Genomic DNA, 19403 nt, shown 5'->3' on the forward strand with positions numbered 1-19403 from the left:
CTTGATGACATTCTTTTTTTGGCTGTGAGTTCAACTCATATAATTTCGTATTATTATCAAAATGCCCACTTTGGTTGTGCTCACCTTGGGGAATTAAAAAGAATGGTTAGTCTTGCATTTCTACCTTATTTTAAAATATAAATGAAAAGCAGACATTTTTATTGTCAAAGCTTTAGATCAAATAAACCTCATATGTTATTTAAAGAGCTGTTTATGTACATTTATGTTGTTTGGATCAAGTATTTCTTTGTTAAAGAATTCTGAATATACCCTCTGTTGGGAGAAAAAAAACTGAACAGGCTTGGCCTTTTCTTCTTATGCAAAACAAGATAATTGTGTTCGTTAACATTTTATTTCAGTGCAATACAATGACACTGGAAAATGTCAATGGCAATATAGCTAATTACTTTTTTAATTAAACCTGTGTAGAACAAACATGTACATCTGAATAATACAAGAGCGTAAATGTGTGATACATATTTTCCATACATTGTTGTCATTATACAGTATACTTCATACCTCATGATGTTTATGTTACAAACTGCATAGTGACACGGTGCAATTGAAGTCATAGAATTGCTGTCTCGCAGCTTCTTGACCTGTGTTTGTTTCTAGATTGGGTGCCTTCTGTGAAGAGCTGGCATATTAAAAAATAACTTGCGATTGTAATCTAAAAGTGAATCTCAGACTAGTCACCTGAAAACTGTTACCACCTGCAGAAGTGTATTTTATTGTGCTCCCTGTAGTTTTCTCAGGTGTGGTCTACCATCTTGAATCGTTGAACTGTTGTGTTACCCAGATTGAGTCCAATATTCAATGTTAGTCAGTCCTAGATTCACACTTACAGTACATCTCTAGTTAGGTTATAATTAGAAACAGGTCTAATGAAAATAGAAGAAAAAGGGTGATTTGTTAAGCGGATATTGGTACAGAGCATGGCAACAATATTAACACTTAATTTATGCAGACAGTACGTTAGGAGTGCCTCTTATTAAGTCTTAAAACCTTTTTTTGGAGCACGAGAGTTAGCCCAGCATTTTTCATCATAGCAACTTCAATTCTCTGGGGAAGAAACTCAGTTGAACAGTTTAACTCAAATTTTAACAAAGCTGTAGAACAGCTGAAGGAACAATGCAATTAAATCTAGACAAATATTGTGGAACATATAAAAATTAGAGTGTGATTAATTAATATCTGCATTAGATTAATTACTGAATGTAATCATTATGTTTTTCCCTTTGAACAGATTCCTTCAAAATAACTGCATCAGATCAGTATCAAGCAGAGCATTCAGTGGGCTGTATAAGCTTCGAAAACTGTGAGTAAAGCTTCAGTTTAATATTTTTCCTCCAAAAATGAGTAATGGTAGTATGTTTGCAGAGTAAAAACCATTTTGCTATGCATTTCTCTCCAAATGCAAGGGATTATTGTTTGTAACAAATTGTACCAAATACCCTTGTAGGTCTTACACTGTAGATACAGACATAGAATTGCAAAGATATGTATCAAGTTTTGAAAAGATTGTACTTCCTAAAGAGAAGGGATTTCTTGAGAAGTACCTGATATTATTTCCCACAAAGCTATTAATCATATCTGCAATTTTTAATGTACATGTAATTTAGTTTGGAAACTAAACCTCAGGAGAGTTAATTATTTTAACTGGCAAAAGAACACATCAAGGAAGCATGTTGAACATAAACACCTCATTTCACCCAGTAGGTCAATTTAGTTGTATTATACCTACATTTATAAATGTTGAATAAATTAGAAGATATAACATTCCTATTAATTTGTAACTTTGCCCTTGAGAAGCTTCAAATAACATTCTATTAAATGTATCCTCAAGTACTAAGTGAACATTATATTGTGTGCATTAAATTTCACACAAAAAAATACTTAATGTGGAATAATTTTACAGTCCTTAAAAAGGAAGAAGATAAATTATTATCTATTACCCAAAGAAAGAAAAGGTTTGTTTGATTACCTAATAAATATTTTATTCAATAAAAATACAATTTACCAATATATGCAATTTAAAAATATGTCTTAAAGCTAAATATGGAAAATAAAATATGTATTATTGTATATTTCCTAATGTTTATGTTTGGGAAACATGTATAAAATTAAATGATTCTTAAAGTTTCAACTATTAAACTAAAACCTTCTTTATTTTTAAACCAAACTGAAACCCAAATTAATTTAGAGAAATAATTTTTAGAATCTTTCACAATGTATAACCTATTAATAATCAAATTACACAAATACAGGAATAGTATAACTGTCACTTTTGTGTTCTGTGATAATAAAGATACAATATTTTTAAATCTGTTTGCAGCATTTTGGAAAGGTGCTTCCCATTTACTGTATGTCTGAATATTTTAAATAGTCTTACCAAACTGAGGATTATTTGTTTCTATAATTTAGTTAAAAAATTGAGTTTTTCTGCATTTTTTAATTTTGAACAATGAAATACCAAAACAGATTGTGTTTTCTTTTCTCATTTCTGTCATTGTAAGAAACTGAAAAATAAATCACTTTCTTGCCTTACAGTTTTCAGAAAATTCAAAAACAATTGGAAAAGAAAGGTTATCAGTATAATTTATTTTGCAATATATAAGAGCATTATTGTCACCCAAAACTGTACAGTATCTAGTTTTTTTTTTCATTTTCATATTGATGTGTCTCCCAAAAAAGAAAATACTTAGTCCTTCTGTACACACATTTTTCTTTTTTTTCTTTTGTATAGTAACATTTTATCCCTGAAATATCTTGGTGCAAAATAGAAAAGTTATTAAACTGCAACTATTCTTTATAGGTGTAATAAAGTGGTCATAGCATCTGGTAAATAATACTGAATTTGGAAAAGCCCAGTGTTAAAAACCCAGAAGCTAGCTGGATGATTAAAAAGTTGAACTGGTATCAACAACTGAAGTAAACCAGCCATTATCATAATACTTTAGAAGAAAGTCCAAACCTCCACATCCACAAAACGCATATTTTCCAAGTTATGTTTTCCTGACAGATGTGGAAGAAATCAAATTAAATTGGAAAGGAAGCTTCTATCTCTTTTGCATATCTCTGAAAATGGAAATACTGTAGTTTTTCCTGTTGTTTAATTGAGTAGGTTTAAATGAGTGTTTCTTGACATTTCAAGCAAAAGTTCTGCTTTACATTTTCTGGAAAATATATAATAAATATAAACTGATTCCAGTAACCTTGTTATTGTTGGTACTGTACATGTTTGCTGCTGTACTGTTGAATTTATTTCTAAACTGCAGAAGGGCTTGGCTTTGAAACATCCTGGAGCAAGTTATTTTAAAAGAAATAAAATTTGTGTACAACGTAAAAACATTTCCTTTTCAGTCCTTTATTTGTACACTGCAACCTACCTACTTAAAACCTATTTCTATTAAATCTGTTTTTCTGTTTGCTTATCTGTTTTGTCTTTACAATGTTTGTATTTACAGTATAGAACATGCAGAGGTGCACCGTAGAAAGAATCTGTTCTATTTATTTATCACCACACTTTCCACATGGTTGAACTTTGAATTATATACATGATTTAATTAATATATTTCTGACATTTTGTGACTGACTAAAATTCAGTATTTTATTATTTATAGTTCAGCAATTTAGTACATTGTTTCACCTGATGATGTTTATGCTGTGGGTGTTATTCATAAAACTTACTATCTGTTCTACCTGGGTGGCTAAAGCTATTACTGTCTCAAACGGTTTTCTACTTCATGAACGGGGTTTATTTACATGGCAGGTGCACTATTGTGAGAAAAAGCAATACCATGAAAACACATACTTGTTCATACAAAATTTGTGTAGAGTAGTTACTGTACATAAAACATCTCCTGGAAGTTACAGTTTAGGCTTATCGTTTGGAAAAGTTTTAGTTTATTTCATTTGGAATTGATATTTTTGTGTCTTTCAGGACATTTTAGTTTATCAATGGTACAGTAATTTAATGTTGTGTCAGCAAAGCACTGTAGTGACATTTGGAATTAAATTTTATTTCTGTGAGTAATAGTACAGTCCTTACAAATCAACTTTGAGATATTTAAGGTTCTTTTCAAGGGGATTTATCAAATATTTTATCTTAATTTTGTCAGAACAAAGTCGTTGTTCCTCTGTTTTTTATCATAATATAAGACAAAGGCTTCAGCTAAACAGATGGAAAAGCTTTAAAATCTTTATGATCAGCTGAACGGAGAAAAAAAGAGATCCTCATGGAATTGTACAGTTACAGCGTTTGCGAAATCGCACTGTATACAATAGTTCCTTGGTAGTGTATCACATTACACCTACTGTACGTACTGTACAGTATTGTCATTTTATATTTATACACATTTATGTAATTATACATATCTTACATATCTATACATATCTTATCTTATACATATCTTTCATATAACATTTTGCATGTGTACATTAAATATCAGCACCCAACTGTTTATTAGGTTATGAAATTAAGTCTTCTAAATCTTTTTAGATTTCCTTTGTGGCCACTGGAGCTCCTGGAAATTTGTCTTACATCTTTTTAACAATTCCACCTCTTCTATGACAGTGTTAGAGAACTTCCACAATCTAACGCATTGTGTTGATGTATTTCTTGATGAATGCCTGAGCAAGATATTAACTTAATACCTCCAATATTTTCTTGTTATCTTAAAAAATCAAGTTTTTTATCTTTGACAATCCATTTAATGGAAGTAATTAATTGAAGTTTGGGGCGATAGCAACATCAAGTCAATCTCAAACAGCTGTTCCTAATCACCATCATTACAGAAATTAGCTCTATACACTCTTTATTAAACACAAACCCTTTGCATTCATCTCCTCAGCTTTCCTCCTCCACCCCATCTCCACCTCACTGCTTCCCTCTGGTTCAGTCTGCATTGAATTGGGTTCGAGCCTGCTCGTCCAATGGCCAGGAGGCTACCCATTAACCAAGTGGGTTAAGCCAAACCTATCTCACCAAATATTCACAAAGCATTCAGTTCTCGATGTTGCTGTACCTAGGGAACTGATGTTTTCCTGTTACGATACTAAGAAATTTTGTGTTATATATTTTAACCTTTTTTGTATTTTTTCCTGTCTCTTGACAATTCCAATATCCCTCTTTGCTTGTGCTTGTAGTTTAATAGATTCTTTTTCTTTCACCAGAGCCCATGCTCTTTTTTAGAAAGTGCTCTCTTTTTCCCTTTATTTTTTATTTGGATGTATTTATTAGGACATTTATGCAACTGCTTTCTAATCATTCATTTCATTTCTCTTTGGATGAACTGTCCAGTGCCTCTAGCTGAATATTGGAGGCCATTGTTAATGTTTACATAAAATACTTTGTGCTGATTTTAAATAGTAGCTATTGACAGTACAGTTTCAAAGTCTTTCAGGAAGACTTGGCCCTTTCTGTATTATTTCATTGCTTATAATGGCTACCTGAGAAGGCATCCTTTATGACCTCGTGTTATGGTTTTGAAAATCACATTTTTATTATTTTTTGTAATTGATTACCCATTGTGTTGCCTAGTTTATACTGCATCTTCCATTTCAGATTCAGCGATTCCCAATGTGTATGGATGAGCATGTCCCCTCTATTTACCTCCAGATGTAGCTTCTGTCCTATCAAAATGCTTCCTGAAACATTCCTATAAAACAGCCATGTGTCTGTAACTCTTTTATATTTCATGGAATAAGAAACTATGTTTACATTTTTAATTTCTGCGCTGAGAATCTTTAAGCACTTTTTTACACAAAGGCTTATGTTTATGCACAGCAAGCTTTGCACGGAAACAACCATGCTGTTGAAGCTAATAATGTGGCTTATTTCAAGAACTGCCTGAATGAACCCCATAGATCAATTAGATGCTTGCAATCAAACAAGCTGCAGGAGCTAAATGACCCCTTTTGTCTGCAACCTTCCACAGGTTTTTAGATTAGATTTAGACCTTGATTATCAATAATTCAGAAAATTCACTTAGCCCTAGCAAAAATTGTTATTTGTCCTTACAATGAAAAAGGATAATTAAGAATTGATGTCAATCAATTGTTTTTCAAACCTTGAGAAGATGGCTAATTGTGAACCTCTCAGCACTGATCAACTGCTCTCTTTTATGAACACATCACAAATATATGTCTTTTGCACAATTTCCTCTTTTAGAATAAGACTTTTGGTTTTCTTAGACCTTCTGTCTTGCTAATTTGAACTCTTCAAAGCGTTGACTCTTATTTTGCGTGTTGACTTCTACTAGTTGCTTTGACATGCCAGTAATTATCTGCGTTTTTCCCGAAAGTGGGTCTATTAATAAAGTAGAAGACTGTCATAGTGTTTTCTATTTTATGAATAACTCCCTATGCTTTCTTAAGCTACACTAGCGTTTCCCAGAGGATCACTACTTATTATTTCAGAAGGCTCATGGGTGACAAATGATCATTAATCCATTGTTTGGAAGATTTAATGCTTATTCATTGGTGACACAAAAACTGTTTATTTTATAGGTCTCTCAGTCAAAACTGCATCACATCATTGAAGCCTGGAGTTTTCAGTGATCTGCCTAAATTACAATGGCTGTAAGTATGATGAACAGAAACTGGAGCATATTATATTAAATGACATATTTGCAACCTTTTAATGAGAGACTGTTTTGGCAGCAGTGTTTAAACCGTAATAATTACTGCAAATATAAAAGCTGAAAACTTTTCACTTTAACGATTCAGTGCTTGATTAATAGTCCTATTTATAAATATGTTTATCTTTTCTTTTGTAAGGGCAGTACATGAAGCTAAAGGAAAGATACTGTATTAGCTCTTTGCGTGGGAGTGTTAGCTTTTAGAATGCGGTAGTTAATAGCCTTGGTATTTAAGGTTGGATTTAGTTATTTTCTCTTCTGTGAAGCTAAAATGAATGTGTATTTCCAGTGAGGTTGGTAGGAGAACACAATGTGTATCTCAAATGGAAGCCGTCAATTGACCCAGATTTCTCACTATCACTGCGTGCTTAACAACAGCAGTGTCTGTGTGTCAAAATGGTCCTGTAGCACTGTGTGCACTAAACACGTCCTATCTGTCTCTAATTTCTTTCTTACATTGAGTATGAGATGCCTGATTTCAGTCACTCTTCAATTCAGCAGTGTACCTTGAACTAACTCATATTCTTTGTTTGTTTAGAATCAACAGCAGTTTCATCTTACATGGTGTTTGACTGTGCCAATGTATCACATAAAGGCTTTACATAATGGAAGGAAAGGCCTAGACATTTTAACTGTCAGATACATAATTAGGGTAAAACTATAATAATTTTAGCTTTGATTTAAAACAAAGCGAGAAGTACAGTATCTCCAATAGTATCTCCAATTTTTTTTTTAACTTGGGCATTGTTCAGAATAGCAGGATACAGTATGTGCATCTTCCTATGAAGGTGTAGAAATTCAAAACACCAATCAATTACACTTTTGTATATACTGTATGCATTTATTTTAAATATTAACATAGTGTTTTTATATTCTTTGTCCTGTGTAGTTTAAAACTATGCTTGAAGTCTGTTTGTCAGTATTATTATTGTACATTATTAAAGCATGTTTTAAAATTAAGAATATGCATTAAGTGCACATTATGCAGATCCAAAATTATCATGATAAATCAAGCCCCATACAATAAATCTAGTCACATACAATTTGTACTAGTCAGACAAAGGATTTGTAGGAGATATAACTAATGAGACTCAGCTGATGCACGGTTAAAGTAAATTTTAAGAAAGAGTTTGGTCTGTACTGAATTATTATTTTTTGTGAACTTATTTTCCACTTTGCAAAGCATGACGAACTGGAGTTCACCATGCACTTTATTGACATAATCATTAATCAATTTTTCTTCTTTTCAAACCCAGAATCCTTGATGATAATCCAATAAAGAGCATTAGTCAGCAAACATTTGCTGGGTTAAAGTCCTTATTTTTCTTGTAAGTATTATGCTTGGCACTTTCCAGCTCAATTGTCTACCTTTCTTATCGTGAAAAATATATGTGTACTGTGGTTCTGAAAGTTTTATGAATATGTTTTCATTATGTCTGCGCTTGTTATAGTGTATTCAGGAATATCTCCATTCATCATCTTAATTACCTCAAAAGAAGTATTTCATTACAGTTATTCATCTAAAAACTATGTAACTAGAACATATTTATGATCTCTTATTGAGGGAATAAAAACAAAGCAAAAAGCCATTGCACCTTTGTTCTTGGAACTGTATCTGCATTGTTCTTTGCATGTTTCCTGTCTTTTTGTACATATTGTGGAAGCTCTTCTCTTTCTTTCTCATTGGTTTTCACTATGAGCATTCTTTCCTGTTTTTTCTTGTTTCCTAGATTCAGTTTTGCTTTACTATATATACTCCTTTTGTCTATTTTACGTTGTTAGACCGTCATGTGGTTTTCTGTCATTTCTGCTGATGTTTGTACTGAGTGCCGTCTACTATTGTATCCAACTGCACAAGTCTTTAGAGACCTCAGAAGTGTCTGTCAATGAATATGAGGAAGTGAAGGTAGCTCTTTAATATGTAATTTATTTTAACTGCTGGTCCTTTAGAATCACACACATCTCCTACCTTTGTTCCTTCTGAAAGGTTCGTTACAGTTCAGAATAAAACATAACACGTTTGCCTTTTTCCAATTATTAGCTTTTTGAAAAGAAATCTTATTTTTTGTTATTTAGTATTGCTTTGAAAATTACCCAGATTGTGTTCTGTAGCTCTGTAGCAAAACAGATTAAATTATGTACTGAAGCCAAACATATTTATAAATAAACAACAGTGCTTAATTTTTCCTAGATATTCTTTTAGATGTGATTTGCCCAGATCTTTGTGCCTCAATTGCTGGATCATTTTAGTAGCTGCCTTAGTTGAGGAGTCTATGATGTGTTTATGTCCTGTACTGTATATCAGAGCCTGCTAATTGATGTATCAGAGAATTACCTTATTACTGTATTTTAAACTACTGCTGCTAATTCTATGTATTATTAAAATGACAAGGCATGTTTGAAGAACTTTGTTAGTCTTTCTGAATGGAAACTATTGCTTTTTTAGTTATACACATACAGTACAGTATATTGTAAGTATAATATACACTGTATGGAAAATTATCATCTCCTTCTTCTGTCTGCATTTACTTTTATCTATCTGGTTACTTAACCAACCAATCAAAGATTAATACAAGCAAGTTTGCGCAGAATTAAAAGGTTTAGCATAAGAAATCTCATAAGAAATAATAACCTTTAATACTCTGACCACAAGTAATGTTGCACACAACCATACCTTTAAGCCAATCATTAGCATTCATATTCTTCTGTGTACCACAAAACCATGGTGTTATCTCTCTTCTCTACAGTACATTGATGGTATTGGCAGACTTAAAACTAGTTTGATTTCTGCTCCTTCCACACAGTGAGCAAAGCTTCAGCCACTTACTTCTGCAATTAGTAACTGTCTCATTTGTAGACGTGAAGTTTTCCAGGACTGATTTATTGGTTCTGAAAGTGCTGTGTTTGTTCTTTAACACTTAGTAAGCAGAATTATATAATATTCTGTGGCAGCTACAGTACATACATGACATGGTAGCTTAAGCAATGGAATAGGAGATGCTGTGCCACAGCAGGAGTTTTAAACACATGTTCAGACTCATACACACTTGCCACCTTGTTGCTCGCAAGTGCATAAATTGCTCTGGCCGTGCTTTGTAATCTGTTTTATGTTGGGAAAATTCACTATTACAGGCGCACTTCCATAATAGGGCTCAGTGCACAAGAGCCTGTTACAGAAGATGGCGTCACCCCCTTGAAATCTACACAGTGTAGAATTCGCTCAGCAGGAGATCTGGCCGTTTGTACATTATACTCTTAGTTCGCAGGTAACTGTGATCGAATCCTGGCAGGGATGGAACTGCATCTGTCACAGTTGCTAAAACACAGCAGGGAGCTGGCAGGCTGCCTTTTTTTCTTCATTCTATATTCAGGGATTAAGCAGATTTAAATGGGTTCTCCCGGTTTTGCAGGTCCATGGTAAATAACTCACTGGAGCAGCTTCCCAAAGCAAAACTGTGCTCAGAGATGATGCTTCTTAACTGGCTGTAAGTATACTGTACAACATTGGCTGCTTTGTAGCTAATTAGCTTGAATGTTTTTTTTTAGCAATTTGAGGTGTATGGCATTTTGCAATTCACTACAGCTGAGAACCCTGACATGTGGATTAACTACCGAGGCAGATGTTGCCAGTTCCAGAATTCTAGGTGTCACAATACAGTAAGAAAAGACAGCTTTTCACTTGGAGGGGCCTTTATGAACTGACATTTAAGAGCAGCACTTGAAATGTTATGCATTTTCCTTATCTTTTGACATTGCTATACATTTTTAACATTTCACATCAGCTATATCCTTTTTAAATAAGGGGTGTCACTTAGCAATGTCAGTAAGTAGTCTTTGTTTTCAGTAAAGGTTTTTAAACTTAAGTCTCTTTCAATTTATGAGAAGGTAAGAATATATATTGAGAAGTTAAAGGCATACAACTTCAATGTCGAGGTTCACAAATAAACATAGTGTCACAATATAAGTACTGTAGAATTTGGGGTGAAGCATACAGCAAACCTGCTCTAAATAGGGAGAATTAGCAGGTATGTTGTTTTTCTGTTTTGGCCGTTTGCAAATGTACTGTAAATGAATTATTACAACAAGCATAATTCCTGAAAGTACTTCCCAGCGCTGGAATGCCAGGAACTACACACTCAGACCTGTACCACTGTGATAATCATCATCCTGGATCTTTTCCCTTCCTTGACATTTGATTAATCTTTTTTGTTGTTTTATTTTTGCACTGTCAGCTTGTGTTCACTGCAAATAACAATCTGTCCAGAAACATCTGTCAAGAATAATAATGCTGGACACCCATAATACACCAGGAAGACAGAAAATCAGAAATAGCCAAAACAAAATCCAGGACTCACTAAATTTAATTATAACTGGTGTCTACATTATGAGAAGTATTTTTTCTTGAATAAAGAGAGAAACAAAAGAGTGCACAAAGATATTGATAATTTCATGTGATCTACATACAAATGGGCAGCACACTTTAAAATGCTGTAGTAATGCTGAAATTTGATAACAACATGTGCTGTCATCTACCTGGCACAATTTCAGCTCCAGGGCAGAAGTGATTTGTAACATAATGAAGTGAAACAGCTTTGATATAAGCAATGTGTTTTATAGTTTCTTAGCTGTGTTATATTTTCCCAAAGTTCCAAAAAATCATATCAACCATCTGCAATAAAACAGGTGAGAGTTTTAAGAGTACTTTAGATATACAGTATGTGTATTGATTCAGGCAGCCTTCCCAGGCATACAGTATACTGTATGTCTCTGCCAATTGAATTGAATCATAAAATGTAGTCCAATGAAACTGCATCAATTTACTTACATTATAAAGTGAACCTCCTTATTGTAAATGCCACATGTGTGTTTATGACCAAATGAGAAGGAAAGCACTCATTTTAAAGTAATACTGCTATTATAAGGCCAACCAGTAAGGAAAAGTGAGGCGGAAACTATAACCACCCAAAGAATAAAGCTTGATTTAAGGATCCAAATTCCTCAATGACTCAAAAAATTATATGATATTCCAACTGTAAAAAGAGTCTTTTGACTCTATTAATCAGGTAACAGTTAAATAATTTTCCTCTGGTAGGAACAAAATTAAAATCAAAAGGCATATAGTATTAATTCATATTAAGTTATATTTGATGGCTAATGAACATTTTAAATAAGTTGTAATGTTCCAATTGAAATGTTTTCCTACACATTAGCAGACATGGTGTAATTCTTCTGTATAAAGAAGTAGAGTCAATACCAGAAGCCCAGCTCATTGGGTCATAGCTCATCCAAGTTTCCATTCCGTTTCCTGGAGCACGTGACTCCCCCAACCCCTTCCCCATTCCCCACTGGATGGGACACCAGTCTGTCGCAGGAATCACCCCCCAGCAATGCTGGTCCTCACTTATACAGCTAGATGGACTGGGTCAACTGGGGAAAAATACTGTACTGCACTCCAGGTACAACAGCAGTGTCTGCAGTCCCCAAACCAACAGTCAGGAGGCCAAAGAATTATGCTATGTACCCCTAGTAAGCCTCATGTATACATGAATATACATACCTAGAGTCGATCGCAAGCATGTTGTTTCAGCTCATTTTTCGTTCATTACTAGTGTTTCTCTCCTTCGTAGGCCGTGCAAATTGTGTAGGGAAATCCTACACAGTAATACATGCCTTCCAGGTACCTCATGTTCTGAAATGTTACCAATGACTTGTCTTTGCTACACTAGTCTTTTCATATTAATGTTTGTTCGTACAGGAACAGACATTTCTTGTTCAGCTAGCAACTGAGGAAGGAAGAACATGTCACTCAAACCTCTCAGGACAGGAGCTCTTTGAAAACGCAGCCCTGCCACCCTTATTATTGTCTCGATTGTGTTCTTCAAGAACAGGTTGTGCAGACACGTTGGCACTGGCCCATTGTTGGGCTTGTTTGAAAGCGAGCTCTTAGGTGCTGCAGCATCTCCCAAAGAAAGACCGAAGGAACTGAAGGACTGGGGGGATTGAATGAGACCTTAATTTAGTCTCGGCACAATCTGGCACTCACATTCATGCACCTTGGCTTCATTTTGTTCTGGTAATATTTCAAAATAGTATCTGTGCTGGTTTGCTGCATCTTTTAAGTTCTTATCTCTGCTTTTCTTTGTATTCTAGGGACTTTTCGGGGAACAATGTCAAAACGATCAATTTTTCCACGCTCATGATGTGCAATGAACTTACTGTTTTGTGAGTAGACATCTGTTCTTACAGTACCATAAATAAAAATATATCTACTGTATATACAGTATCAGGACAGACACTGAGATTATACCCTGTTTATAGGCATCATATTGGAAATGTTTGTAATTCACCTTAAAACAGGTACTGTATAGGTTATTTTGTTTTTTTTAGAAAACAATTCTGTTATGGTGCTGTGTTTCACCTTCAGTTTTAAAATTAGATCGACTAAGATTAAAATTAAGCAGCTTAAAAATGACATTGAAATACAACTCTTCTTAAACCTTTTTCAACCCACTCGAAGCTTAATCCAAAGGGTTAGTGGTATTATGTTTTATTTTGAACATAATATGAATTTAAAATAAGAATTCAGTCAATTAAAAAGGGGGTGGGTTGTAATCTTTTTAAAAAGAAGGAAATTTGCCAAACTGCAAACTAAGATGTTTTAGGCAGCTTTTATAATATGGAATTTGTTACTTTAAGTTTCAGAAAAAGACACCCAGGATCTCTTGTGGAGATAACAATGTTAAAATATTTATCTTCACAAACTGTTGTAGAATTGAGTACCTGTACCCTTTGACTGTCCTCTTAAGTAAACTGTGCTTTCTGCATTTCTAAAATCTTCAAAGCCCCATTTTGTCTTATTGTTGTTAATACTTTATAAACAAGATTCAGTTGAGCTCTCCAATTTAGGTGTGATAAAAGACTAAATCTTCACAGTGTCTAGTCTGTTCCACATTCTTCCCTGTGTCCTTCATGTACAGTAACATGACAGGAAAAAATATTTTTGGAAAATACTCACAGAGCATTTCCAACAGCAATGTTTCGAAATGAAGTTAAATGATGGATCATGTTTCCAAATGAGGCCAGATGCTATAGTTTTTTTTTCCTTTTATACCAGGTTAGCAATTCATTCTAGTCTTCAGTGTATTTTGGAATGTCAACTCAGCGTACTGTGAAAATGCACTTAAATATCTGTATTTTAAAACAACAGGGGTTAAAAGGTTCAACTTTCCTGTATATCACACTGAACTACTGTAGGTTGCCATTAATCAGATGCTGCCTGTGAGTTACTAGACTGGAGAGAAGTTTTATGTTAGTTCCACTTCAGTCTTTCTGAATCACTACCAGCAAAGCAGATAATTAACCAAATACATGAGCCTCACAGATACTGTCATTACTAATTCAAACACGTCAATCAGAGCATCAGCGTTGAAACACATTTGTATTTCGAAGCATGAAAGGAAACATTTTCCTATTTTTCTGTTTGTATAATGGTTATCAAGTGTCTTGTTTGTTTCTCTTTGCTGGTTAACTGTCAAATAAGTTCACAGTGCAGAAATTCTGTACAGTAATGTGCATGCGATAAACTTAAAAAAACAAATATTTTATGATGAAACTGCAGTTTCTCACAACATCTGAAATTAATTGCCTGATCCATTTTATTTTTTTCTTTACTGGTTCTCTGAAAATCCTGATGACTTCTGAAAGCACTGAAAGTGTTTGGGAGACACTAACTTTTCTAAGTTTTCAGTTTCTAATATTTCTGTAAGATTTACTGAAAAGGAGCTTTAGTACTGTACCTAATGTAATTTCTACTAACTACTGTACTAAGTCAAATTCATGTGATTTTATTTTACAGATCGCTACATGGCAATAAAATAGAATTTCTTCAAGAAAATACATTCCAGCCACTCAGAAGACTCGAAGAACTGTAAATACTCACTTTTTTGATAATGCATTGGAAAGCTGTTGTATTAGAATGAAAATCTGCTGTTGACGGAAGATGTTTTTTGACTGCTTCCGTTCTTGAAAACTGTTGTTTTGTGTTATTTTATATCAGAAAATCAGGAATAGGATTATTTTATTATTCAATGAGCTATATATAGTTATTGTTTATTCTGTTTAATTCTTATTCTTCTTATACTGTATGATCTAATGATCAGAATATCAGAACTGCATATGCTTTTAGACAGAACTTTAATCATTCTGAAGGCTACCAATACATCTAAACTTACTGGACAGGTGAAGTGGAAAATTAGCAAATTTGCGTTTGCTCTTGAAATAGTCCCATGCAAATCCCCAAAAGGTGTTTGAAACTTCCATAAAGGATTTCTGTTTTTTTTTTTGTTATGTGTTTCTCATGCTGTTCCTGTTTATCTTCTTTCCTTTATTATCCAGAGATATATCAAGCAATAGGATTACAGAACTACCATACAATATCTATAAGGACTTAAAATCCCTACAGAAACTGTAAGTTTCATAAGCTATGTCTCAGGTCTGTGTGTTACATACATATTTATTAATTGGAAATGTGTGTACTGTATACTGTATATAAACTGTATGTGTGGTATATTCAAAGAGAAAGCAAACTACCTTCTTTAATTCTTCTTTAATTTGTACAGTACAAATTAGCAATAGCATTATTTAGGTTGGTACACCGAAAATAAAATGAGATCAACTGCCAGTTTTTGGGGATTGCCATCTAACATTAACAGAGAGAGGAATAGAATGTAAAATGTAAGTATGGGTGTTCATCCAAATTTGTCAACACTAGTTTTGCGAAACACAGCATGTTGACCTTTTTCAGAATGAAAATATCTACTTAGCTTCCAGTTTCCATTCAGTTTTGGCAGTGAAGCAATACCATTTCAGTATTTCTTACACGGTGCCTCCTATGTGACCAGCCCAAATAATTTTTTAGAGGAATTCAGGAAAGACATCTACATACTTCCACATAACTGAACAAATTATTCTACAAATTATTTTGGCTTTAGTGGTTTTTTTAAACAGGAATACTTCTTAGTTTTTTTTTCTAACCCAAAATATGGCTTAGAAAAATATGGTAATAGCAGTTAAACCATTTTTTTTTAACATTACAGAAATATGTCGCATAATCCACTCAGTCACATACATCTTGGTCAGTTTGATCATCTTTACCAGCTCAAATCCTTGTAAGTAAAAAAATTACATTATCTTTATATGTTCATATTTACTGACAGTAATTATTTTTTGTTTCAGACAAAATGTACAGTAGGTGTTACTAATAACCAGTAGGTGCCAAAATGCAACTGTTATGTTGTACTGTATATTAAGAAACAAAAATTTAATACTGTAGCTGCGCATTTTATGCTATTAGCGTAATTTTTTAAAATCTGTAGAAATGATGTAGCAAACCTGGAGGCTGTCTTAGCAGTTAATGTGATGTAAGTGTTAGAGGCTCCAGTGTAATGTGTTTATTCAATGTGATGTAGCATGTAATTTTCTTTTGGAGAAAGCAACAAATCTGCTTGCAAGCAAAACAAGTTACATTTTATAAGAGGAGTAAAGATGTCCTTGCATTTTTTTACTTTTGCAAAGAACAGTTGTGCCCAATAAGGCACTGCACTACTTAGCAGGGAGGTGATGAATTTCCGTCACGCAATGGCAAGTAATTAATTTTAAATTGTGCTTATTCCTCAGAGTAATGGAGGGCATAGAAATCCCAAACATACACAGCAGAATGTTCCAGCCCATGAGGAACCTGTCTCACATGTATGTACTGACATCTTCCTGAGGGGTTTAGAAAATCTCAGACCATGAGGAGAGTTGCTTTTAATTCATTGATTAAGTGTGATTTCAGTGGATAGTTAGATTTAAAAATTGGTTCCCCTTAAACAGAATTTTTTTCTCAGAGGTTTTTAACGGTGTAGGTATAGTGTAAAATATTACTTTAACCAGACAAGTTAAGCAAAATTTATGAGATTATATGTTTGAGAAAGCTCCAGGAGCAGCTTAAATAGAAATATACAGTATGAGATTATATGTTTGAGAAAGCTCCAGGAGCAGCTTGAATATACAAATCTTTAAATCTGTGTTTGTGAATACACAGAAAAGTGTTTAATGCATTGCAGTGGAGGTATTAGGGAACTGATAAAAGCTTATTTGGCACAGATTGCATCTGATCCATAGTCAGGTTTTTAACCTAAAAGAACATTGCTAGAATGAATGACAAACCTCACCTTTAATTGTTCTTCATTTATTTCTAGTTCAGTTAAGGGTTATGTTGCTTCTCATTATTATATGTGTTTCAGATATTTTAAAGAGTTTCAGTACTGCTCCAGAGCCCCTCATGTACGGATGTGCAAGCCCAATTCTGATGGGATTTCTTCCTTTGAGGACCTTCTAGCAAATATTATCCTCAGAGTTTCTGTCTGGGTCATCGCTTTCATCACCTGCTTTGGCAATGTCTTTGTCATCTGCATGAGGACCCTGATAAGAGCTGAGAACAACCTCCACGCCATGTGCATCAAGGTTTTGTGCTGTAAGTACTGGTCATTACTATAGAAAATGTGTCTCTTCTGTTCCACTAAATTGAATTGAATAAATTATGAAATACACAAACTACAACATTCTTTCAAGTAACAAGTAAAAGGTTTATTCCAAGCTGAAAAGAGAAGAAAGAAAACACAACGTTTCAGCCGTGGAGCCTTCTTCAGGTGTGAGCACCCTCACCTGAAGAAGGCTCCACGGCCAAAACGTTGTGTTTTCTTTCTTCTCTTTTCAGCATGGAATAAACCTATTATTTGTTCCTTTGCAGCCTACGCATGCTGACGCAGCTACCCACCTGAACTTCTTTCAAGTAGTTTGGTAAAATTCTAATAATGAAGAAATAAGCTGATGAATATTAAGGATGGCATATGTATTTAATTCATTGGCATTAAGTCATCTGGCTGAGAAAATGACAGTGTTGGTTGAAGATCAGCACTGTCACAACCCCCTTCGCAAGGAATGAACCAGGGAGACAGACAGCAGTAGTGAAGCTAGAATGAAGGAGGGGAACTAGAAAACATGCAGGGAGACAAACAGCAAGTATTAATATGTGAGCGAGGGTAATATTAGAAACAACTGTGACACTAGTTGCCTATAAACATACCTCTTTGAAAAGAAAATGTTTAAAATGTGAGCGGTAGCTCATTACCTAGCGCTGCTAGAATATATTGGATAACTAAAATGCAAACCCTGTGCAAAAACAGTTCTCTCTTTGCCATTTCTAAGGGTCACTGATAAGTACGTAGCAGCTGACATTGCAGCCAGGAAATGGCTCATTGCAAGTTCCACATTATTTTCAAGATTAATTTTCTTTACAAATTTTGGAAATAAGCGTCGGACGATAGGACTTGCTACCACTCTCCGGTATAAACAATTCTTTGGCAAAATTATTTCTAAAAAAAATGCTGCACAGCTCTTTGATAAATCGGTTTGCAGTGATGTTAGGAACATTGAAGAAAAAAGAGCATACTTAAAACATTAATTGATATAACACTTTGCAGCTCTTACAATATACAGTCTTCTTCTAATACATATTATTGGATTAGCTTTTCATACGGCAAAATACTGAATTGTTTTAAACTGACTTGCAGGTGCTGACTGCTTGATGGGAGTATATCTATTCTTTGTTGGGGTATTCGACATGAAATTCAGGGGAGAGTACAATCGAAATGCTGAGCAGTGGATGGAAAGCCTTGAGTGTCGCACAATAGGATTTTTGGCTATGCTCTCCTCTGAGGTGTCTGTGATGCTCCTAACATACCTGACGCTGGAGAAGTACTTAGTCATTGTCTTCCCTTTCAACAACAGTCGCCCGGGAAAATGCCAGACTCTGATCATGCTGGCATCCATATGGCTCATTGGGTTTTTCATTGCTGCAGTCCCTCTGCTGAATGAGGATCTGTTTGGCAACTATTATGGTCGGAATGGGGTCTGTTTCCCTCTTCATTTAGACAGTCTGGAAAAGCCTACAGCCAAAGGGTATTCTACAGGAATATTCCTGGGTGAGTATGATCCTAAACACGTGAATAAATAATGTCAGTTGAAGCAGGTAAAAATGTTTTAAATGTGCTTTACCTACCACAGTTTCTTTGTGTGGTGTAAAGTGACTTTGTGGTTCTTAACTACAATTGCTTTGGTGATTATAATGAAAGTGTTCGCCCCGCAGGCAGCATAAGTGCCAAAAGGATACACCAGCATTATGTGGGGAAACACCAAACCAAATGACTACATGTTTAAAATTCCACCTTTTTCTGACCATCTTTTGCAAAAACACTGTAAAAACTTTCAGTACTGTTTTATACTTTTTGCAGAACACTAGCTAGGATTTGTATGGTCTGACAATTGTGTCACAGCATTAAAAGTACTGTCCCAAATAAAATTAGTCCTCGAACAGATTTTCTTTCAGTAATGCAAAATATGATGTTTTGAAATCAGGTCCAAGTCACGGGCAGAACTGTATATTTAATTTAATTTGCATAAAGAATCAATTGTTTTCCTTGTCTGTATTTACATGGAATTTGAAGTAATTCTACTTACAATAGCACTCCTGCAGATTGAAGCAAATTGCATGGACTGTGCATGGGCAGATGAAACAGTAATTAATTATATAAACTTGATATACTGCATACTGTATAAAAAATCATTTTATGGTGAAAGTAGAACTTAAAACTTTTTCAATTTGATTAGAATAGAAATTAAAAACCAAAAGCTGTCTTTAAAATTGGTTTCTACCACCTA

The 19403-nt window shown here is 34.2% G+C and overlaps 1 protein-coding gene across 3 annotated transcripts in view; it reads left to right on the top strand.

Annotated features, from left to right (window-relative positions):
• LOC148658348 (relaxin receptor 2-like) overlaps positions 1–19403 on the top strand; it is a 41331-nt gene that overhangs the window by 17877 nt on the left and 4051 nt on the right. For all 3 annotated transcript variants that reach the window (XM_088639401.1, XM_088639402.1, XM_088639400.1), the window contains 11 exons: positions 1247–1318; positions 6511–6582; positions 7898–7969; positions 10052–10126; positions 12792–12863; positions 14497–14568; positions 15036–15107; positions 15737–15808; positions 16317–16388; positions 16928–17157; positions 18257–18667. In XM_088639401.1, coding sequence (XP_088495527.1) covers positions 1247–1318; positions 6511–6582; positions 7898–7969; positions 10052–10126; positions 12792–12863; positions 14497–14568; positions 15036–15107; positions 15737–15808; positions 16317–16388; positions 16928–17157; positions 18257–18667 — 1292 coding nt within the window. The remainder of the gene's footprint in view (positions 1–1246; positions 1319–6510; positions 6583–7897; positions 7970–10051; positions 10127–12791; positions 12864–14496; positions 14569–15035; positions 15108–15736; positions 15809–16316; positions 16389–16927; positions 17158–18256; positions 18668–19403) is intronic.

This window comes from Lepisosteus platostomus, chromosome 7 (genome assembly GCF_059453375.1).
Source record: "Lepisosteus platostomus isolate fLepPlt1 chromosome 7, fLepPlt1.hap1, whole genome shotgun sequence".
In the NCBI taxonomy this organism is placed as follows: Eukaryota; Metazoa; Chordata; class Actinopteri; order Semionotiformes; family Lepisosteidae; genus Lepisosteus; species Lepisosteus platostomus.